The following is a 20564-nucleotide window of genomic DNA, read 5'->3' as shown; positions in this document are numbered from 1 at the left end:
TCAGGGTGTTGTAACATGAAAGAATGGGCACACAGAAGTGAACAACTCAAAAATGCAATGGGGCCGTGTGTAGTGTGCATTGACGACCTGTTGCCCTGCGATCGATGTGAGTCCAGAACACACCTGCCTTAGGCACCGGTTCTCAATAAGTTTGCCAATTTATTCAGGCACTACTGGTGCCTGGTATTCAAGGCATTAACATTTCAACGCGTGTTTGCCAAACTCCTTCCCAATTATTGTCTATTGTCTCGACTTTCTTGTCCTGCTTTCTCATTCCACCCTTAAGCTCTCTGTCTCGATCAATTTGATCAAGAGCTCCATTCTCTCATTGTTGGATCTTTTGATCCATTCTGCAGGCCCACCTCCCCTGCTCCGTGTGTCACTGGTGCTTTCTCTCCGTCCAGCTTTTTTCTCTCCCAATCCTCAAGCTCGATCACCAACACCATGGCGTTCTCTTTCGGAACCCCAGCCTCTACTGGCGCCTCTAGCGGAAGTCTTTTCGGCACAGCAGGCAATGCTTTCGGCGCCAACAAGGATAACAATGCGTCTAGTGGTGGCCTCTTCGGTAATGTTGGAGCTTCGGCCACCGGCAACAGCGCATCGCCGTCGCTGTTCGGAGGAAATGCCGCAAGTGGCCAAAGCACACCAACCTTCGGCAATGCAGGCGCTTCCAATGCGACAAACAGCGGTACCTCGGCCTTCAGCTTCGGCGGCAAGGCTCCATCCGGAACTGGCACGCAGCCCAACTCACTCTTCGGCGCCGCTGCCGCCAGCCAGACTCCCAACAAGTCTACAGAATCGACCACACCTGCCAGCAATCCGCTGTTCGGTGGCGCAGGCACAAAGAGTATGTTCGGCAACGCGGCCTCAACAGCCACCCCTGCTCCCGCGGGAGGCAATTTGTTCGGCAACAACTCCACCACCCCTGCTGGTCCCCCGCCTGCATCCAACCCACCCAGCAGCTTATTCGGGGCTGCGAAACCCGGAGCCTCGACTACCCCCACCGCAGCGCCGACATCTACCACGCCTGCTACCTCACAGGCGCAGCCATCTAACAATATGTTTGGAGGAGCAACCAAGCCGCTGTTTGGAGGTGGTGCAACCGCTGCTGCGCCCAGCGGCGGCCTATTCGGTGCAAACAAGCCAGCCGAACAAACCGCTCCTACGACTACTGCAGACACCCCTTCCAAGCCACTCTTCGGCACAGCTGCACCCGCGAGTGGTGCGCCAAGCTCACAGACATCGTCTCTGTTCAACAATACGGCTGCTCCCGCCGGCGACTCCGCTCCAAAGTCTGCATTCCCGGCCCTCGGCGCCCCTGCCTCTACCGCAAACACAACTCCCTCACTAGGGGCTCCCGCCACGTCGAGTGCTACCCCTCAAAAATCTCTTTTCCCCTCCACCGGAAGTGCCACTTCTACCGCTGCTCCCTCCACTACTCCGGCAACGGCTCCTCTTGGGGGAGGCCTGTTTGGGGCCTCAGCTCCCTCCACTACTCCAGGTACTTCGGCCACTGCCGCACCTGCTACTACTACATCTGCTGCACCTACGGGCGGCCTGTTCGGCCAAGCTGCTACTACTACGCCTTCGACTCAGCCAGCGACCTCTACCAGTTCAGCACCCCTTGGTGGTCAAACCACCGCTGCTTCTACTACAACCGCTGCCAGCGCTGCTGCAGCTGGGCCCGCCTCCCTTGGCCAGTCTACCACGGGGCCTGCACCTCCGGCCCAGTCACGTCTGAAGAACAAAACCATGGATGAGATCATTACCCGATGGGCCACAGATCTCGGCAAATATCAAAAGGACTTCCGCGAGCAGGCGGAGAAGGTTTCCGAGTGGGACCGTCTGCTGGTGGATAATGGTACTAAAGTCCAGAAGCTGTACGGTAGCACTGTTGATGCGGATCGAGCTACCCAGGAGGTTGAGCGTCAATTATCAGCAGTTGAAGGTCAACAGGATGAGCTTAGCTCATGGTTGGATCGATACGAGCGTGAAGTCGACGAAATGGTTACCAAGCAGGTGGGCCCTGGAGAGTCCCTTCAAGGACCTGACCAGGAGCGTGAGACAACGTAAGTACAACCTGCAACACAATATCTGATATTTATGGGTTTGCTAATATAGCCATTAGTTACAAACTGGCTGAAAAGCTCTCGGAACGCTTGGACGAAATGGGCAAGGATCTTACTAGCATGATTGAAGAAGTCAACGGTGCTTCATCTACATTGACCAAGACCAACAAAGCAGATGAGCCGGTACGTCACAACCTAGGACTGGTCCCTTTTTTGTGGGGATTCTTTTTGCTCACGCATTTTTACAGATCTCGCAGATTGTCCGCATTCTCAACGCACACCTGTCCCAGCTGCAGGTCATCGACCAAGGCACTTCGGACTTGCAGTCCAAGGTTGCCGCCGCCCAAAAAGCAGGCCAATCAATCTCTGCCCGTCTCGGATACGGCTATCCTAACAATGGCATGGGCAACAACAACACCGCTGATGATTTCTACCGCTCCTTCATGCAAGGGCGGTAAAGGGGGTGGATGGTTTCTAATGATTTGAATTCGGAGTTATCGGCTACTTGGCACCTCGATGTGCTTTGGGGGAATGTTCTGTTGTAGTCAGGGAATGCTAATAGTCGGTCACAATAAAATGCTTTCATACGCTTTGTGATTATCAACTTTGAACCTTTGTAGAATCCTATGCAATGGGATTGACAAATTCTTCTCGGATGTTTATTGTACATTATGTCCTTCTGGTCACTATTGCTAATGTTGATGCTCGGACTGAGCCTCCAGAAGATCCACCACTTTTCTCTGTCTTTCTTCGAATTTCTGTGCTCCTTCTGATTTAGCTGTTCCTTTTGCTGCTAGATGTACAGGCAATTGACCCTTGTGATTCTTGATCAGCCGGTCAGCGCCTGCATCTAGCAGTAAACTGACAAATTCCACGTCGTTTTTCTGCGCTGCCAGGTGCAATGGCGTATTGCCTTCTCCGTCTTTTGGTTGTACATTAGCACCTTTTTGCAACGAATACCTTGCGGACTCCAGAGCGCCAGAACATGCTAGTTTGTGCAGCGGCGTCACTCCCAGCCTAGTTTTAGGCTCTAGGTCGGCACCATACTGTAGGAATCTCTTGAAAAGCCCCAAATCTGCTTTCGACGTCGCACAATGCAATGGTGTGATGTTGGAGTCATTTCCCTGCCCTGGATTGGCCCCTCGATCCAGCAGAAGAGCGGTCACAGAGGCCGGCCCCAGGTCTCTGTTTACACTGCACTCCCAAAGTAACCCCCGCAGCAATGGTGTGCTCCCATTTGACGATCTTGCCTCTATATCTGCACCCTGATCCAGCAAGAACGTGGCGGTTTCTACCCGGCCAAACCAGCATGCCAGATGCAGTGGTGTCTCGCCATACTTGTCTCGCACCTCGAGATCGGCTCCTTTCTCCACCAACAACTTGGTGGTATTGATATCCATGGAGGATGCCAGATGCAGGAGCGACCTTCCATGTAGACTCCGCACATCCAAGTTGGCACCGCTTTCTATTAGACATCGGGCCACTCCCACGGAGCCAGACTCACACGCCACCTGCAGCGGAGTCTCTTTCACGTCATTCATAGATTCCAGGTTGGCACCTTTCTGAATAAGAACTCTCGCCACTTCCTCGCGGCTGTTGTGGCATTTTTCGGCCGCAAGATGCAATAGGCTGCCCTTGTAGCCCGTCAAATTCACATCAACGCCGTTATCGAGCAAAATGCTAACGACGGCTGCTTTGTTGCGGAGCACAGCCGATGTGATTGGGTCTTTGGTCCCCTGGCCGCCTTTGGCGTGCGGATTGGCTCCATGGGCCAACAGCAATAAAACAATATCTGCATGACCACATTGAGCGGATTGTATCAATAGCGTTTTTCTTGTCTTCTTATGCCTCGATTCGATATCTGCTCCTTGTCGGAGTGATTCTTCGGCTGTTCTTAGTTGTCCCTGGCCTGCTGCCCAATGGAGTGCGCTCCCTTGTTGATGTCGGATGTTGTAGGCATAGAGAAAAGGGTTTAGGAGGATATAGCAGCGTCGACTGGTCCTTGCAAATGAATTTATGTCCTTTTGGCAGTCTTGGGTCTCGGCTATGGCTAGGAGAAGCTCGTTTGGTAGGATAAGGAGAGCCATGGGTGGGTATTTGTCGGAGGTTTAGTCTAAGTAAGATGGAAGGAGCCTCAGCATACCTGGTCCTTGCCAAGTAACTCAACCCCCTGTGGGTGTTGTTGTATATGGGCGTCGAGTTAATTGGCAGGGCCGAGTAGCTACTCTGTAGATCATTCCGCTTTGTTTTAAGTGGAGAAGGTTGGCAATATTCATTACAAGACGATTTTCTCGAGTTAGTTGAGATCTTCTCATGGGAAAACACCATAAACATGTCTAGAAAAAAATAGGAAAATACCTTGCACTTGGACAAATACCGCAATAATATATAGGTAGTATGTTAAGGCTACAGAATAAACACTAGTTGATGGTGCCGAGCCTTCCTAAATATTTCCAAGAGAGCTACTAAGCACTATAAACAAGAGCAGAAAAACTCCATATGCTATGGCAGAGCGATGTCTTGTTTAGGAACAGGCGCTGAAAAAGACACGATCTCAAGGCAGCAGGTAGGCATGATAGCTCATTGGAGCGGAGATGGTATTATACACAGCAATTGGAGGAGTCCTTCGTATTAAACAAAAGACGGGAGCACGGATCCCATTAGCGGCTTAAGCCATCACTAAAAAGAAGCCAGTTAGCCATGCCATTTACACTCAACAGAAAAAAATGAAATAGATAGGAGAGTATTTCCAGACTTGCACTTACATGTGGGTCTCAAGCTCATCCAAGTGCTTGCGCTGCTCGCTAATCTTCTTCTTGAGCTGAGCAAGCCTGTCAAACCAATTAGCTCCCCGCTGTAGCCTGATTGTTCTCGGCATTGCAAAACTTACTTCTCAAGCTCCTTCTCACGGATGTAAAGGCTTTCTTGGGCGGCTTCGCGCTTGGTGAATGCGTCACTAGTAGAGGGACAAACGTTAGTGATCATATGGCTATGATGTCATCTTACTGCGGCCAGGCAGACATAGGGCTGTCTACTCGTTGTAATCGAACTTGGGAGTGTAAGTTTCGCAGTCAACTTGCATCTGACTTACCCAGAAGAGGCACCACCACCAGAGCGGGGAGCACCGGTGTCACCTTCGCCCATACGAGGGACAGCTACCGAGAAGGAGCGGGTGAAGACGGCCCGGTTAGCAGTAGCAGCGGGACGGACAAATTGACAAAGCATGATGATTTTGATGATAGAGGAGTCAAAAATGAGATTTGTGAAATGGATTCAGGATGAAGTTGACAATTGACAACGTAAGAGAACTCCAGGGCCAAAGCAAGGCAAGCTTATAGCAAATGACGTTACATGCCAAGAAGCATCATGTGACGGTATTCGGAAGGAGCAAGCTTATGTCAGAGTGTAGGTCATGTGAACAAAAAATTTCTGATAAGTTGCGGCCTTCTCATTCGACTTTCCACTTGGGTGTATACGATATGGTACTTCAACTACATTGACCACAGGGATCACAGGGATGGTCACATCATTGATCTATTGCAGCTGACACTTTTCTCTCTCTCTCTCGTATTTCTTACCTTTTTACGATACGGATAGCCTGATAGTAGAACCCTACCATATGTCGTATACCAATTCGTTCTAGACTGTTTCGAACGTATCCTGTCTGCCTTTTGTGATCTCGAATGAGGCGCAAGTAAGGAACCCCCCGGGCCATTGGCGGATGCGGAATGGGGGATGACGCTGTGGGAGGCCCACCGAACCACACAGAAGCGACGAGAGACGATTTGTGTATAGTATATGGCAAAAAGTAATATGTTGGGGGATTTTATAGGCATATAAAAAAATTTATTATATTAAAAAAGAAGAACAAGTTCAAGTGAGCTCAAGTACTCTTGTTTTTGGATATTTCACAAAAAAACACAAAAGCCTGAAGTGGGTTGTTCAGGTAAATCCCAACAACACCGCCTTCTGCCCCCCTCCTTTCCTCCTACCTCCTCTCTCTCAACTCCCTACTCTTTCACTTCCATCTTTCATCCATCTCGCTATTCCTTAATCTCCTTCCTTTCCTCTTTTCATAAACCAGGTCAGTGTCTTCCTGTTGTTTTCCGAGTTGAATTTGCCCTCTGCTCGCCCCATTTCTATGCCCATTCCCCGTCATCAACGCAAAACCCACACATACCAACATTCATGGTGGAAAGAGACCATCTGAAAACTACAATCCCCTCCCCAAAATTCAAACCATGGAAATCGCGCCACAATTTGCGGTGGAAACCAAATGTTCTCGTCTCCTTGTTTGCCCGTTAAACCGTTGCCGCGACCGCTTTCCTGCGATACCAACGACATACGGGAAGACCAAGGGCCCTGTAACCGCCACGATCGTCATGATCGACCAAATCTTCTAGGGTCTTTAGTCTTTGGTCCAAATATCTTGACTCAGAGACCTTCTGTGTCATACTCTGGAAAATCAACTGGATCCTTCCCTGTATATTTGAAGGGGGGTGGTCGAGGATCGATATCTACCCCTCGCCATCGCCTACTTGCACTGATCCGATGGCGTGATTTTCAGCCCTCATCTCAAACACTATCAATCCGAGAATGAAAACTCATCTGAGGGAAGAAAAAAAAAATTTGGCTAACATAGTTCGGACTGTAGAAAACACACATTCACCATGGGTCACGAAGACGCTGTTTACCTCGCCAAGCTCGCTGAGCAGGCCGAGCGCTATGAAGGTTGGTTTCTCTTAAATCTAGATCGTTTAGTTGCACAGATCTCCTAACAATGCGACACAGAGATGGTTGAGAACATGAAGGTCGTCGCCTCGGCTGATGTTGAGCTCACCGTTGAGGAGCGCAATCTCCTGTCTGTCGCCTATAAGAACGTCATTGGTGCCCGCCGTGCCTCGTGGAGAATCGTCACCTCTATTGAGCAGAAGGAGGAGTCCAAGGGCAACGAGTCCCAGGTCACTCTCATCAAGGAGTACCGCCAAAAGATCGAGGCCGAGCTTGCCAAGATCTGCGACGATATCCTCGAGGTTCTGGACGAGCACCTCATCAAGTCCGCCCAGAGCGGCGAGTCCAAGGTCTTCTACCACAAGATGAAGGGTGACTACCACCGCTACCTCGCCGAGTTCGCCATTGGCGACCGCCGCAAGGGTGCTGCCGACTACTCTCTGGAGGCCTACAAGGCTGCCACCGAGATCGCCTCCACTGACCTTGCCCCTACCCACCCCATTCGTCTCGGACTCGCCCTCAACTTCTCAGTCTTCTACTACGAAATCCTGAACTCCCCTGACCAGGCTTGCCACCTCGCCAAGCTTGCCTTTGATGATGCTATTGCTGGTATGTTAAAATGCATATTTTTCTACGTGCATGGGCCAAGGCTAATATTTTGTCTACAGAGCTCGACACCCTGAGCGAGGAGAGCTACAAGGACTCTACTCTCATCATGCAGCTCCTCCGTGACAACCTCGTAAGTGTTTAAAGTATCTAGTGATTCGATTTGTTCATATACTGACCCGCATTTCCCACCCAGACCCTCTGGACCTCGTCCGAGGCTGAGCCCACTTCCGAGGCTGCCCCTGCTGAGAAGAAGGAGGAGGCCCCGGCCGCTGAGGCCGAGAAGCCCGCCGCCGAGTAAATGATTAACATCTAAAAAGACCTTGTTGATGGACACGCGTCCTCGGGACGGATGGAACAACCGAGAGAAAGAGAGCGCGCGGCGGGTCTTTTAGTGCAAGGACATAGATTGGATACGAAGGAGGAAAGGACGATGAGGTGCATTGGCCCGATTGTCGGTCTATAGTATCGCAGAGACTCGCAAGGGTTTGGTGTGAGAAATACTGCGACCTTTGGGTGTCGATGCTCTGCCATTTTTGCCTTGAATCTTTTCTTCTTGCCTACTTGCCTTCTGCTTTGGCCCGGCGCTCGTTCTCTGCCCTGGGGGATATTCCATCCTGTCTCCTCTTTTCGTTTTTTTCATTCTCCTTGTTATTTTGTCTACTTTGCCTCTTAACTACCCAAAGAGTCCCCTTGCGCGCACTCTCCCAGCCCAACACATACACAGAATTTTCTCAAATCAGTTCCTTATCAGGACTTCAACAAGGGTATCCCTGCTGATCCCTAACCTGGCTTTTCACCTTTCCTATTTATCACTCCCCCGTATATGTGCCATGTGGCGTTCTGGTTCTCACTAGATGTGGTTGCGAAGATAATCTCTCGTACACTGTTCCGGTAATTCTTTACGAATCATTGTAGCTGAAGCATAAATGACTATATGTGTATCAGTCTACGTCTATTGCCCTGGATGCCGCAGAGTACATACCACGCTGTCTTATCCAATTAAACCAGGCCTGCCAGATAAGCGAAGATCCTGTCTCTGGGTCAACGCACTCCCTTGCCCACAATATCTTGCCCGTTAGCAGCACAGCCACCGATGAGCATATCAAGGACACCAATCTAATCATTTACTATGAACAACCAGCAATATATAAATATAAATATCATATATTGACCTAGGCGAGGTCTGGAATACAGATCCATACCCAATTAGCTCCAAGTGTGAGAGAGTATGTACCATATAATTCAATATGTACAGCAAGGTCTGTATAAGATATAGACAACCCCACAGAATTGACAGACTAGGTATGTAAACCAAAAGGAATACCAGACCGTCAATACAAACTAGTCTTGTTTCGGAGAATGGAAATCGGTACTATATATTTGACTAGGGGGTGCGGAGATGCATACGCCCGCGTACTGCAGACGAAGCCGCAATGATATCAGTGGCTGTATTAGCTGAACACTATCGAGCTTATGTGCGCCTGCCGGTGTCACATCATGATTGATCGTCGCTTCTTCACTTGATACGCATACTATACTGTTCGTTCATTTGTTCCTTGTGATGACTCAATAGTTAAGTTGGATGGAGTTTTGACGAGTATCACTCTTGGATCGCATCGGATTATCTATCTCCTGGTATAGCAAGCTTCGAAATTGTATCCGTTTTATACAAATCTACAAAAGACATGCTCAATTGAAATAGTTTCCATTGCTATGGTCGAAACCACAATGCCACCAGCCACGCGGGCTCGATAAAAAGGGGTATGAGGACAATAAAGGGAAAATGGACGACCTGAGACATGCACGCTCCTGGGTATGTCAAGTGCAAGAAGCAAGAAGCAGAAATAGAGCCACAATGATAACAATGATGAAAAGCGGCACCTTTTGTCTCCCCATGTAGAGACAAGAGTCAGTCCAGTGGAGACAGCAGAAGAAAATAGAGAAAAAAAAAACAAGTCGATATGCAGATGTACAGAGAGCCTCCCGAATATCGAGAAGGCATGTGAGGAAAGAGATAAATGGACTGCTCCAAAAGACCTCTTAGATGCTTCCACTTCCCACGCCGTTCTGTTGTGGCGATGACCGTCACCATGCAATGCCCATGACGAAGAAACATTTCAATGCTCCAGCAAGAGCCATTCAATCAAATCGAGTCTAGTCCCAGTCCCCGAAACGCCCAAGGTGCTATGCATCGAAAGACAACAAAAAAAAAAGGAAAAAAAGTACAAGTGAAACGTGTTCACAGAGCCACCACAATAATAATAAAAAAACGCCAAAAATGAAACGAGTGAGGAATAAAGAGCAAAAAAAAGAGCCAATAATATCGACAGGGTTGAAGAGAGGCAGAGCGGAACACTGCGTTAGATAGAAAGGTTGCACACCGTCTTTGAGGATGATGTCACGAAGACCGGAAATTCAAATGCCAAGAAGTCAGGTGGCCACTGTGCAAGCAGGCATGCAATGATGTCACGAACAATTGAAGTTCCCCCTTGAGTAAATGACTCGGATTCAGCTCACCCCTCGGTTTAGCAGTCGATTCCAGTTTAAACAGGGGGACTGCGGAGATGATGACTCTGTGGCGTTTACACCGAGATGTGGTGTGTTCCAGGGTAGCCACTCGAACCAGTCGGGTGGCAGATATGATGTGTGCGAAAATGGCAACCGTAAGATTGCCCCGGGGTAAATGCTGACCCCATTTGCGGAAAAAGAAACGGAATTCCCAACCCTGCTGTTTTATGAGACCGTGACATGCTGACATTCGGCATGTAACTCATTGAGCGACCGCTTGAATGTGCGGTGAGAAGAGAAACCCGCTGACCAGGGATTTCGTCGTAATGAAGTGAAAATAGTTTGAATCTCGGCAAAACCGGCGACCGTATGCAACGCATGGAAACCCCCCTGCCGTAAAACAACAGGCGATCCCTCCCAATTGACATTCACGGGATGAGGTATCCGGCCACCTTGCGACATCTGTTCGGAAAGCCAGTTTATTTTTGAGCTTTGCGTGCTTTCGTACTGCGAGTCATTTCACTCTTGGTCATGTTGCGAGTGAGACCACCGATGTAGTCCTGTAAGATTTTGTTCTCGTTTTCCAACTTGTCATGGTCTGATTTGACTGCATCGATACGTTCGGCAAGAGCCTGAAGGGACGATTGGAGAGCCTTGGCTTGTCTATTTTGTTTTAGTTCACTTGGTTAGCTACTGATATCTTCGAATTCGTGTAATTCAGTATGAAAACGCTTTAAGACGCCTTTTTAAACTCACTCCTGCAGGGTTTGCCGGGCCTCCTTGCCCAAACGCTCCAGATCGGCGGAATTTCTCCGTGGGCTCATTGCGCGGGCGTCATCTGGGGGAAACTCTTCCTCCTCGATCTCAATTTCGGGGTGGTCCCGAGGGACAAGGATTGAAGCACTGGGTTTGCGGCTCGCCATTCGCGGACGTTCTGATCGGCCTCGACGCTCGTTTTCTGCGTCGGATATAGAAGAAGATGATGAGAGGGATGACATATGCATGCGGCCACCGTCGTTTGGTTGCGGCAGAGTATCAACAGGGGAGGCTTCAGTCATTTCTGTATCTGATGCCATAAGGGTTACTGCTCGCGACACACAGAATCGAAAGGAGGTCCAGGATGGCGGTATGATCAAGCTCCCACTATTGGGGGTTGCGGATTAAAAAGAGACCGGAGGGGAAAAAAAAGGCGGCGGCTGATGAACGACCGCGGTCTACCCCTAGCGATGTACCCCAGATGAGAAATCTGTGTTACGCTTGAGGTAGCTACCGGGTCGGTAAAAAGTCGAGTAGGAGAGGGGGATTGTGTAATTTTCAAGACGACCGTGGCCGACTCTGACTAGGCGAGTAATTTCGAAAGGCGTGGGTTGAGATGAATGCAATTCGAGATTGGTGGGAAGAGAGGAGGGAAACGTAACCGGAGTAGGTTCAAAGGGAAGGTCTGTTGGGGGAAATTTTTTCTTCTTCTCTCTTTCCGGAAAGAGAGGCTGGCCACAAGAGAGGCGGGATCGAGGCTAGAGATGATATAGGAATAGGTTCAAAGAGAAGAGACAGAAGATAGAACGAAGAGAGAAGGGGAGTCAGAAAACCGAAAAGAGCTTTGGGGGAAAAGGAAGAGAGTTTCGGTATCGGCGTTACAGCAGAGTACTTGAAAGTGACCTGAATTGTGGTACGACGGGTGTGGTAACCAGGGGTACCTATGGAGTCAACAGTATAATTGTCTATCTTAGCACCTTTTCAGTAGGTGGAGGACCCATGTCCCTTGGATCATCCCTCCGAAGAGGGTTCCTTTCCTTATTTTCCTTATTTTCCTTCTATTTCCCTCTCTATGTTGTATTTTTTCCTCTATAAGCTCTGTATTACTTTCTTTTTTACCTATGTAATGAATTAATATATATTACCAATGTCCTAGATAGTGTATGGCACACTATTAAAAAAGTAAGCTAGTTAGACAATATACCATATAAAATTTCAAATAATTATACAATAATAAAATAAAATAAAATAGACCCGGTGAGGATACAGAAAAAGGAAAAAAGAGGGGATTTTCTAGAAATGAGAGGCGTTCAGGAACTAACGGGTGGCTCCTTAGATTCCCCTTTCCACACACACCTTCCCGGTAAGTACCCGGTACACCACAGTTCCATATTTACACTATGTTCCGTTTGAGTACTTGGTACCTCATAGGGCATGCATTTGCTCTCCGGTTCCGCTCTTCTGCCTCCACCGCTAGTGTGGCATTGATTTGACACGTATTGTGAAATTGAATACCTTTCTAAGTCGATTCTGTATATTGTACGAAGTATGTATGCCTTCTTTTATTTTAGGCTCCCCGGGGCCGGGAACTTGTATCCTCTATTTCCAAATGTCCCGTCATAACCTGGGGGTAATAATAGAAATTCAAATTCGATATTATATTGTCTACTTATAGAGTATTTATAATGTATTATACAATATACAATATTGCACATGTGGTCATACCCCCGTCCTTCAGGGGAGGGGGGGCATGCAATGTCGATCGAGCCTCAAGAGTCAAATGACGCCATGGATATCATTGGCCCCAACAACGTAATTTCTCATATACGTTGTCATAAAGTACACATATTATAGGATGAACGGTACCTCGTATACTACCCTTTTTGCGATGTATAATCATTCTACATCTCGGTACGGTGACCATGTTTCCAAGGGGTAGATACAAGCCGCCCTTGGGTAAGATCGGCCGAGGGACAAAGGAGTACTCCGTACCAATACCCCGTATAGGTCCTGAGGGCTCAAACAAAAATATCCTAATATGTAAATTGTCCATTTGCCAATATAAAATTATATAAAATGTACATAAAATGAATAGTGTATTGGAAGGCAGGAAAACAGATCCGACAATAAATCCCCGTTCACCCCTCGTTAGCCGCCTCCACCGCCACCAAAAAAAAAAAAAAAAAAAAGCCCCCGAATAAAAAAAAATGACGACCAAATATAATCGGAGAAACTAACTGACTAACTTGCCTCACAGGAAAGTTCAGTGGCACTGCATTTTTTTTTTTTTTTTGGCTCCGCACCTCAGGCCTGTCGTAATATCCCGCGACCACTCACCATCTCCCGTCCTTAGCCCACTCCCTCACAACCAATGTGCGCCCAACGCTTGGGCTTCAGACGATCAGTCATTACCATGGATTTTGACATACTTCCTTACTATTCGATGGACCGCTAGAAAGGAGGTGAAACTGACCATCATAAGTGCCGATCTTAAAATGGTTTCCAACATACAGTGAATCTCCTACAAACTTTGTATGGTCCCGGCATTATACCGTAGGCCAACATACACCAAAAATTGCCGACGTCACTTTTTCAAGGTCCGGGGATATGTACTAGTCTTCCGCATCGTTTTCATTGTTGCCGAGATAGCCCCATCAGACTAAGCACAAAAAGTGATTCAAGGGAGTCATACTTCTTACTTCTGGCCCCGCTTAGCTTTGGTGCTTATGCGGTCGGTGACAGCCAACTCACCCCCTCTTCTATCAAACCAGATGCGTTCCTGGATCCCGTTGTCAGATGACTTTTAGCCCTAGGGGGAACAGTTCTACGCTCAGGCCTGATATCGTATCTAGTACTTATCTCGTGAACACAGGTGTAACTGCCAAAGGTGTGCTCTTCACCGAAGCCCATGAGGTGGGGGCGTGTGACATGCTTTTGGGTCGTAATCCAAAAGGGTCGATAAGAACCGTGTTTTTAAGATTGTGTATTTAACAACATAAGGTAATAAGGTAATAAGGTATTTAGGGTATTTAGGTATTTAGGTACTTGGGTATTTAGGTTATAAATTATTATACTGGTTCACATTTATATTAATTCGATAGTTCCCGCTAAGCAAAAGGAAGAACGTGGTCATTGGGCCAACTGAGACAAAATCAATATCAGACCATGAGCACCTTAATATAAAACATGTTAGCTATTACATACTTTATTTATGAGACATCCCCATGGATCCCCCATAAGTTGTACATCGTAATATCATGCGAACCTTTTGAAATTGCCTTTTATTTTACTTTTCTCCAAAAACTACTCCGAATGACGGTCAAAACCCAAGTATCCGCCGATCTGCAAGTGCGTTTCGTTTCGTTGATTTGTGCCCTACACTATCCCGAAACCCCCCACCCACCCACCCATACGAACGCGTTTTTTCGTTCCCCCATTACAATATACAGATGAGGCGTCAAGGATGTTAGTCGCACGTTAGAGTGGGTTTTTTCCCCTTCTTTTTGCTTCTTTTTTGGCCCCTCTCCGTGTTCTAAGTGGCCACCTTCCCTCTTTCTTCGATAGATAATTTAGATCCAATCATCTTGACTAGAATTTCAAGGGCTTAATATTTTAGTGAGCTATGTCGAGGTATGTCGCTCCAATATTTCCGTTTACAGCAGGCTTGATCCGAAGGATTATACCTTATGTATGTGTAAAGGCTTCTTCCGATCATTCCATACATTGAAGAATCGAATATAATCTGTTTTCCTCCAATGGCCCGAAGTAGATAAACGCGTAGTGCGTACAATAGAGTTTAATATCGATGTTATAGCCGAGGACATCTATTTGCCAAGTCTCGTAGAATGGTGTCTTACATCATCTTAAATTGTTGTATAACCAACTAGTTATGGTGTAGTCTTGAGAGTACACACCGAACAAAAAAAAAAAAAAAGAATGATCTTTCATTGCATATGTTTCACTCCGGGAACACAGAGATGTTATTGTTAGCTTCTCATGTCTATACTCCAGCAAAAATGGGTACTGCATCAACAGACCCGAAATGGCAAGAGTCATCAACGTTGTGTATCGATCGCCAGAAACATGTCTTATATTCTAAGTCAGCCTTAAAAATATCTCTTACAATGTCTCCCGCCAAACCCAATGTAGGTAACACATAATACAGACACTTCCCAATCGCTTGCCACCAGTGTCCACTTGTCGCAGATCTGACGATCAAGTAATCCGGTTTTCAGATTTGGATTTCTGGTTTGTTGTGTCATGCTTTGCGGTGATGGATCAATCGGAGTGTACAACATAGAAGCTGCAAGTCCATTTCTGCCAATCATTCTGTTTGGAAATTTGATGAATGCACGATGTGAGATTTATGGAGGATCGGATTAAAAGGCTAGCGGTGAAGTATGTTGTTTTGATCGGCAGTTCCAGGTGCTATTAAGGTAAGTTGTCAAAATGTGAAAGCAGTCCCCAGCTCTACATAATGGCAACGAGACCTAGAATTGGCACTGATATTGTGCCCTGTGACTTGAGAAGCCAATGTTGAATCTGAAGGATATAATAATGATTTCCAGTAATTGTAGACTGTATAGGTTGTACAAAAGAGCACCCCCCCCCCCCCCCCCCCCACCACCCCAAAGCTCTGGATGCAATGACCGGGGCCTATTTACCGCCAGAACACCAACCCCCAAAACTTTTCATTCATTTTGTTCACAGGGCATCATATGATTGCCATTGATACAGGGCCCTCAACACAGCGATACCACCGGACTGTGTTTCAACTGTGCGGCCTCGGCCACGATCGTTGTAGTCTTTTGGTGTGAAGCCTGTAGTCGAGGACTTCGGGTCATATTCGGCGTTGCGGTAGTCAACAGCACCATCCGGAATAGCGCTGCTATCCACGATCTCGTTGGCATCCAGCTGATTATATGAGCGGCCCCACCAGGTACCAAACTTGCCATCGCTGTCACGAGTCATCAGAGCAGCTTGAGCATTGTGCTCAATCCAGGGACCATAGACACGGCACCGCTTCATATGCTGCTCATAGACTTCGGCCCAGTCGTCACCTGCTGCATGTCTGCGGATCGCGTCCACCAGGAACTGCTTCTCTTGCGGCTGAAGAGGTCGACAGAATCCCGAAAGGTGGTGGAAAAAGATCCCTTTGAAGGTCTGTCCATCCTGGGAGCAGACTCCACGAGAATCGCATGCGTCCTCGAGCACACCTCCGCGACCAAGTCCCTTCCACTGCTGACTGGAGGTATGTGGCCATCCGGTAGCCTGCAGTACTTGCCGAACAAGGTTGTGACCATCGCGCAGATAGACTTGCGAATTTGTGGCCAGCCAGAGTCCTCTCAGCCCGCTGAGAACGACTCCCTGGTTGTAGGTGTAGACCATAAGGTTGAGCACATCACATTGTCCTGAGCCGGGATTTGATGCGCTTTGCCAGCCACTGATGTGGAAACCATCTGCATATAGACCGCCAATCCCAGTCATATTTGAGTTCTTAAGCCATTCATACCCGTCAATTGCAGCATGCAAATGACGAGGGTCGTGCGGCTTCTTCCGTGTGGGTTGTGCGGGTTGTGTGCCTTGTGAGTCGACAAGGAATGGGGCATCAATAGAATCTCCCGGGAAGTACAAATACATCTCGATGCTTGCAGAGATATAGAGCTCGTTCGTAATCGCATTCTTGTACGGCATCAGATATGGGCTCCAGATCATGCCGCCATTGCAGAGGGTCTTGTCCCAACCAGCAGAGGCGAGCTCGTAAAAGATACGTGCTCTGTGCGCGGCAGAAGTCTGAAACTGGGTACCATACCAAACTTCTCCAGAACTGTTGTTTGAGGAGACATAGTGAAGGTCCGAGTGAAGGTTTTGGAACTTGATATTTTCCAACCACCCTAGCACGACCCATAGCATGTCATCGTAGGCCTGGTTTCTGAGACTGAAAGAGTTCTCGCCAAAATAGAACGCGGAAGTATGGCTGAAAAACTGATTGACGGTATTCTCAAGCCTGAAGAAGGATAAACCTTTCAATCCATCCGTGTCGGGGATATCAAGCGGACCTGAGGTTAGAGATGAGAGCGCAGCCGAAACGTGTGTGCCCAACACCGCCGCAGTCCAATCAATGCTAGTCGGCCACGTGCCCTGCCACAACACAAAGTACCTGTCTTGCATCACCTGCAGGGCGGCGATAAGATCCTGCAAGGTATTCAGAATGGAGTTGTGGATCGACCCTTCCGGCGCCGATTCAGCACCCCCAAAGACAGACTCCCCCGAGGGATCATCAATTGAACTGGAAACCGAAGGTTGCGCTAAAACTTCCTGGGATGGATACACCAGCGCATTGGCCACAGCTGAAAATGATAGGAAGCAAAGCATAAGAATACCGTATAGAGATGGTGATACCCCCAAGGGGGAAAAGATGTGTGTTGGGGAGCCATTCTGCCTCAGGAAATATATCCTGTCAGAATCAGATCCCCAGACACAGGATTTCGAAGTCAGTCTATAAGAATAGAGAGTAAGGAGTGCGCAATGACGACTAAAAAAAAGAACAGCGATAACCTCATGCCCCATGCGGGGAAAATGGGGAACCGAACCGGGGAGGCTTAGATTAGTCACCAGGCCCGCTGCCCAGGTGCGGCAGGTGAGCACATCCACATCCATTGTATGTGGCATAGGAGCATCATTATCACCGTGTAAAAGCATTGAAGTCTTCTGACTCTACGATATTAACTCTAGAACCCGAGAATCCAAGAGTCATTTATCAACTCTACTCTGATGGCTGTCGCATGATGCGGATCCTATATAGATATACTATATACTACATGGTATACTACTGAGTACTGATGTACTATATTTGATTTTGTCTTGAACTGACTCGCAAGACAAATGGACGTGATGAAAGGTCACTTGTAACTAAGAAAAACCTTTCTTCATAATGTACATTACTCCCAGAGGTTGAGCTTTGAGGTCTGAGGTTGTCTTTGTTGACCAGATGCTCATACACCAATTTTCAATTTTCATAAAAGGGCTCTTGATTTCTGAGTCTAAGTCAGCATAATTATAGTCAAAGGCTGAGAACGGATTTCCATACCATCATGGCAATCTATCGTGGCGCCGGCATGTACCCCTCATGTGTATGTACTTTATGCACACCCGCACTCGGCCTGTGGACCCATACAGGTTCGACTGTAGAGAGGCCATGCCAGCGGATACTAGGTGGTATGTCTATTGTTTGTAGACAAGTTCTGGCAGGAAGGGTGGGCAAAGGTTCGAATGAAACAGCGGGAGGCATTAAAAAAAGGAAAAATGCGAGAAAAAGCGAAGCCCAGGTATCAAATGGAAGATCACAAGCAATGTATGCTGGTCAAACTTTATCGTTCCCATCCATTAAGAAAGCTTAGTCCCGGTCGCCGCCAGCTTCGGGGCTGCGACTCCGGTTGGGGCTTCTGCTGCGATTCCGAGTAGCCCGGCCCTTGGGTCCTCCATTCTTGTTCTTGCCTGATGGGGGCGGGCGGACAAAAGCATAATCGACGTGAAGGGTCTGTTCGAGGAGCTTGTAACCGTTAAGGTTCTGGATAGCTTCACTGGCTTCGGGGAGAGTGGAGTATTCGATCAATGCGTAGCCCTACCGGAATATTGATGTTAGCAATCGTTTCATTGGATGTGAGTCGACAAGAGCTCCCGTATTTCAGAAGGTACGTTGTTGAAGGGCGGTTCAAAGGTAGTTGTGAGATTGAGGATGCGCACCTTGACATAACCCGTTCGCCGATCAAGGTTCAAGCTGAAGTTCTTGATCTCACCGTACTCCGCAAAGAGCTCAGTGACATCCTCCTCCGATGATTCTTCGTGGATATTAGATACGATGATAATCCATCCTTCGATGCTGCGCACGGCGACCGCGTTCCCCTGGGTGCGTGGCTCAAAACTGCGGTCCGATTGCTCGGGAGCCTCGTCGTCGTGTGCGACAGGAGGGTCAATTTCCATCTCGTTCGACATATTGTAAGGTAGGAGAGCAAGAATACTGGAGCGGCTGTATTGGTATGATGTTTGGAAATTTAGTCTGCACGTTTGCAGTGGTTAATGAATCTAGTGTCTGTATCGCGATCTGAAGTCTGCAGAGGGCGGAGGGCAATATTATTGGGCGGTCTCTTGGGCGGTCTTGGGCAACCTCCTCGTCAAGAGAGCTTTCAATCACATGACCACGACCTGCCCTTTCTAGCTCGGTGCATCTAATAGCATTGTAGCTAACTATGTTGTACATAGTTAACTAACTAAATAATATTTCTTATACTCCTGAGCCTAATCCACGCAAGAAAATGCTACGTAGTATAATAATGTTGGATAAAGCTAGTCATGGTCTTGAATCTCTACCATGAACCTGATATGGCTACCCATATTCATCTAGGACTAAACACTACCTTTCCACGTACATAGTCGACTAGTAGGTGATTGATATTATGTGCCTTTGCTTTGACGGCTTGTAACCTCTTTATTTTTTCTAAAGCCGGATGTTTGTAGATTCAAATCATTGTCAACTATGTTTTTTAGATGCAGAACTGTCAAGGGAGTGGAGATTTGTATTCGCTACCCTGCCTGTTATATGTCTCTCAGAAAGTATAAAACAGCAATTAACTGTGCTTGCTCATGTGAAGAGGCATCAAAGTTAAAGAGTAAAAAAAAAAAAGTAAAAAAAAGGAACAGTTGGTTCAAATACAGGCTTGTCGAATGACACAGAGAAAAGTAAGAAACACCAATTCTAGTGTTGGACCAACCTGAGATCAGGTTGCACAATTAATACAGCGGATATAAAGTAGCTTAACGGCGGTTGTTGCCCATGCCGAGGATCTGGACCATGCGGATGAAGATGTTGATGAAGTCCAACTCGAGGCTGACGCACTCGTTGACCACATCACGCTTGATTAAGCCGCGCTCGGCAAGACGAGCATGGTGCAGAATCTTCTGCACATCATAAAGAGTGAAACCACCGAAAACAGCAAGACCACCGTACAGCCAGAGGCGTTCAGACCACATCAGAGTGCGAACAGCAGTAGCAGGGAGGACCATGGGGGCGAGGCCAGAGAGAGCAACGATGGTCACACCAGCAAGAAGGGGACCGCCCAGGTAGAGGTACTTCTCTTGCTTGGCAGTGGCACCGACAAAAGCGATTGAGCCCATCATGCCAACAGTGTAAAGGCCAGCACGAGCGAGAATGGCGGGATTCATGAACATCAAGGGGGAGAGAAGGGCAGCCTGGGTAAGGTTGAAGACAGTCCAGCAGCCATACTTCATGATGTAGCTAATTGAAAAGTTAGCTCATTCTGTTTTCTTGGGAAACAAGAAAAGAAGACAAAAGACTTACTTATCCGGGGACGTGTAGAAAGTGCCGTACATGGAGCCGATGCTGCCAACGAGACCGACACCCATGACGAGCCACGGGTTCATGGCCATGAGACGATAAGACCAGCCGCTCATGTGGAGGGCGCGAGCAGCAACACCAATGATACCGATACCGAGACCAGTGTGCATAAAAGTTTCGTTCAAGAAGCTCCGCTCGTAAGCGGGCATACCGCCGTCCTCTCTCGTTTCACGGTTGAAGATGAAGTTGGTTGCCAGAACAGTACCGCCAACAATGGCAGCGCCATACAACAGTTTCTGGGTCATGTTGCCACCCTGCGCAGGGTTGAAGCTCTGTTGCATGTATGTACGGCGGAAGGCATTTTGGAAGTTCTGTCGGGACTTGGCGAAGATCGAGGACGAAACGCCCTGAGGCTTTGTTGCTTGGGTGGGCTTTATTGGAGAATTGTGAATAAACCGGGCAGTGTTTGTGAGCTTAGGGACCTGGCGAAGTGCCGAGGATACAGCGAACGGGCGCCGTAGGAAGAAAGCCATGTT

The 20564-nt window shown here is 48.0% G+C and overlaps 8 protein-coding genes across 8 annotated transcripts; 2 read left to right on the top strand and 6 right to left on the bottom strand.

The window, feature by feature from the left end:
• Window positions 1–444: 444 nt before the first annotated feature.
• On the top strand, window positions 445–2532 carry N7537_000982 (putative nucleoporin Nsp1; the record flags this gene model as incomplete). Its single annotated transcript, XM_056892040.1, has 3 exons — window positions 445–2069; window positions 2129–2252; window positions 2318–2532. 3 exons carry the CDS (start codon window positions 445–447, stop codon window positions 2525–2527), a joined length of 1959 nt encoding a protein of 652 aa, XP_056757035.1. The 3' UTR covers window positions 2528–2532.
• A 229-nt stretch (window positions 2533–2761) lies between these two features.
• On the bottom strand, window positions 2762–4156 carry N7537_000981 (ankyrin repeat domain-containing protein; the record flags this gene model as incomplete). The annotated part of the gene is made up of 1 exon (XM_056892039.1): window positions 2762–4156. One exon carries the CDS (start codon window positions 4154–4156, stop codon window positions 2762–2764), a length of 1395 nt encoding a protein of 464 aa, XP_056757034.1.
• Window positions 4157–4729: 573 nt separating this feature from the next.
• Window positions 4730–5294, bottom strand: N7537_000980 (uncharacterized protein; the record flags this gene model as incomplete). The annotated part of the gene is made up of 4 exons (XM_056892038.1): window positions 4730–4748; window positions 4835–4900; window positions 4960–5025; window positions 5161–5294. 4 exons carry the CDS (start codon window positions 5292–5294, stop codon window positions 4730–4732), a joined length of 285 nt encoding a protein of 94 aa, XP_056757033.1.
• Window positions 5295–5953: 659 nt separating this feature from the next.
• On the top strand, window positions 5954–8213 carry artA (14-3-3 adaptor artA). Its single transcript, XM_056892037.1, has 5 exons — window positions 5954–6153; window positions 6724–6800; window positions 6861–7409; window positions 7469–7539; window positions 7603–8213. The coding sequence occupies exons 2-5, from the start codon at window positions 6740–6742 to the stop codon at window positions 7705–7707; spliced, it is 786 nt and encodes a 261-aa protein (XP_056757032.1). The 5' UTR covers window positions 5954–6153; window positions 6724–6739; the 3' UTR covers window positions 7708–8213.
• Window positions 8214–10347: 2134 nt separating this feature from the next.
• Window positions 10348–10993, bottom strand: N7537_000978 (short coiled-coil protein; the record flags this gene model as incomplete). Its single annotated transcript, XM_056892036.1, has 2 exons — window positions 10348–10580; window positions 10674–10993. The coding sequence occupies 2 exons, from the start codon at window positions 10991–10993 to the stop codon at window positions 10397–10399; spliced, it is 504 nt and encodes a 167-aa protein (XP_056757031.1). The 3' UTR covers window positions 10348–10396.
• Window positions 10994–15377: 4384 nt separating this feature from the next.
• Window positions 15378–17048, bottom strand: N7537_000977 (putative glycosyl hydrolase; the record flags this gene model as incomplete). The annotated part of the gene is made up of 1 exon (XM_056892035.1): window positions 15378–17048. One exon carries the CDS (start codon window positions 17046–17048, stop codon window positions 15378–15380), a length of 1671 nt encoding a protein of 556 aa, XP_056757030.1.
• A 1021-nt stretch (window positions 17049–18069) lies between these two features.
• On the bottom strand, window positions 18070–18668 carry N7537_000976 (RBM8 family RNA-binding protein; the record flags this gene model as incomplete). Its single annotated transcript, XM_056892034.1, has 2 exons — window positions 18070–18297; window positions 18420–18668. 2 exons carry the CDS (start codon window positions 18666–18668, stop codon window positions 18070–18072), a joined length of 477 nt encoding a protein of 158 aa, XP_056757029.1.
• Window positions 18669–19487: 819 nt separating this feature from the next.
• N7537_000975 (Bax Inhibitor family protein) lies at window positions 19488–20561 on the bottom strand (the record flags this gene model as incomplete). The annotated part of the gene is made up of 2 exons (XM_056892033.1): window positions 19488–19968; window positions 20032–20561. 2 exons carry the CDS (start codon window positions 20559–20561, stop codon window positions 19488–19490), a joined length of 1011 nt encoding a protein of 336 aa, XP_056757028.1.
• Between the last annotated feature and the right edge of the window lie 3 nt (window positions 20562–20564).

This window comes from Penicillium hordei, assembly GCF_028827395.1.
Source record: "Penicillium hordei strain IBT 12815 chromosome Unknown utg000001l_segment0_segment0, whole genome shotgun sequence".
In the NCBI taxonomy this organism is placed as follows: domain Eukaryota; kingdom Fungi; phylum Ascomycota; class Eurotiomycetes; order Eurotiales; family Aspergillaceae; genus Penicillium; species Penicillium hordei.
The sequence above is the reverse complement of the archived record's forward strand: the minus strand, read 5'-3'. Positions and strand labels throughout refer to the sequence as shown.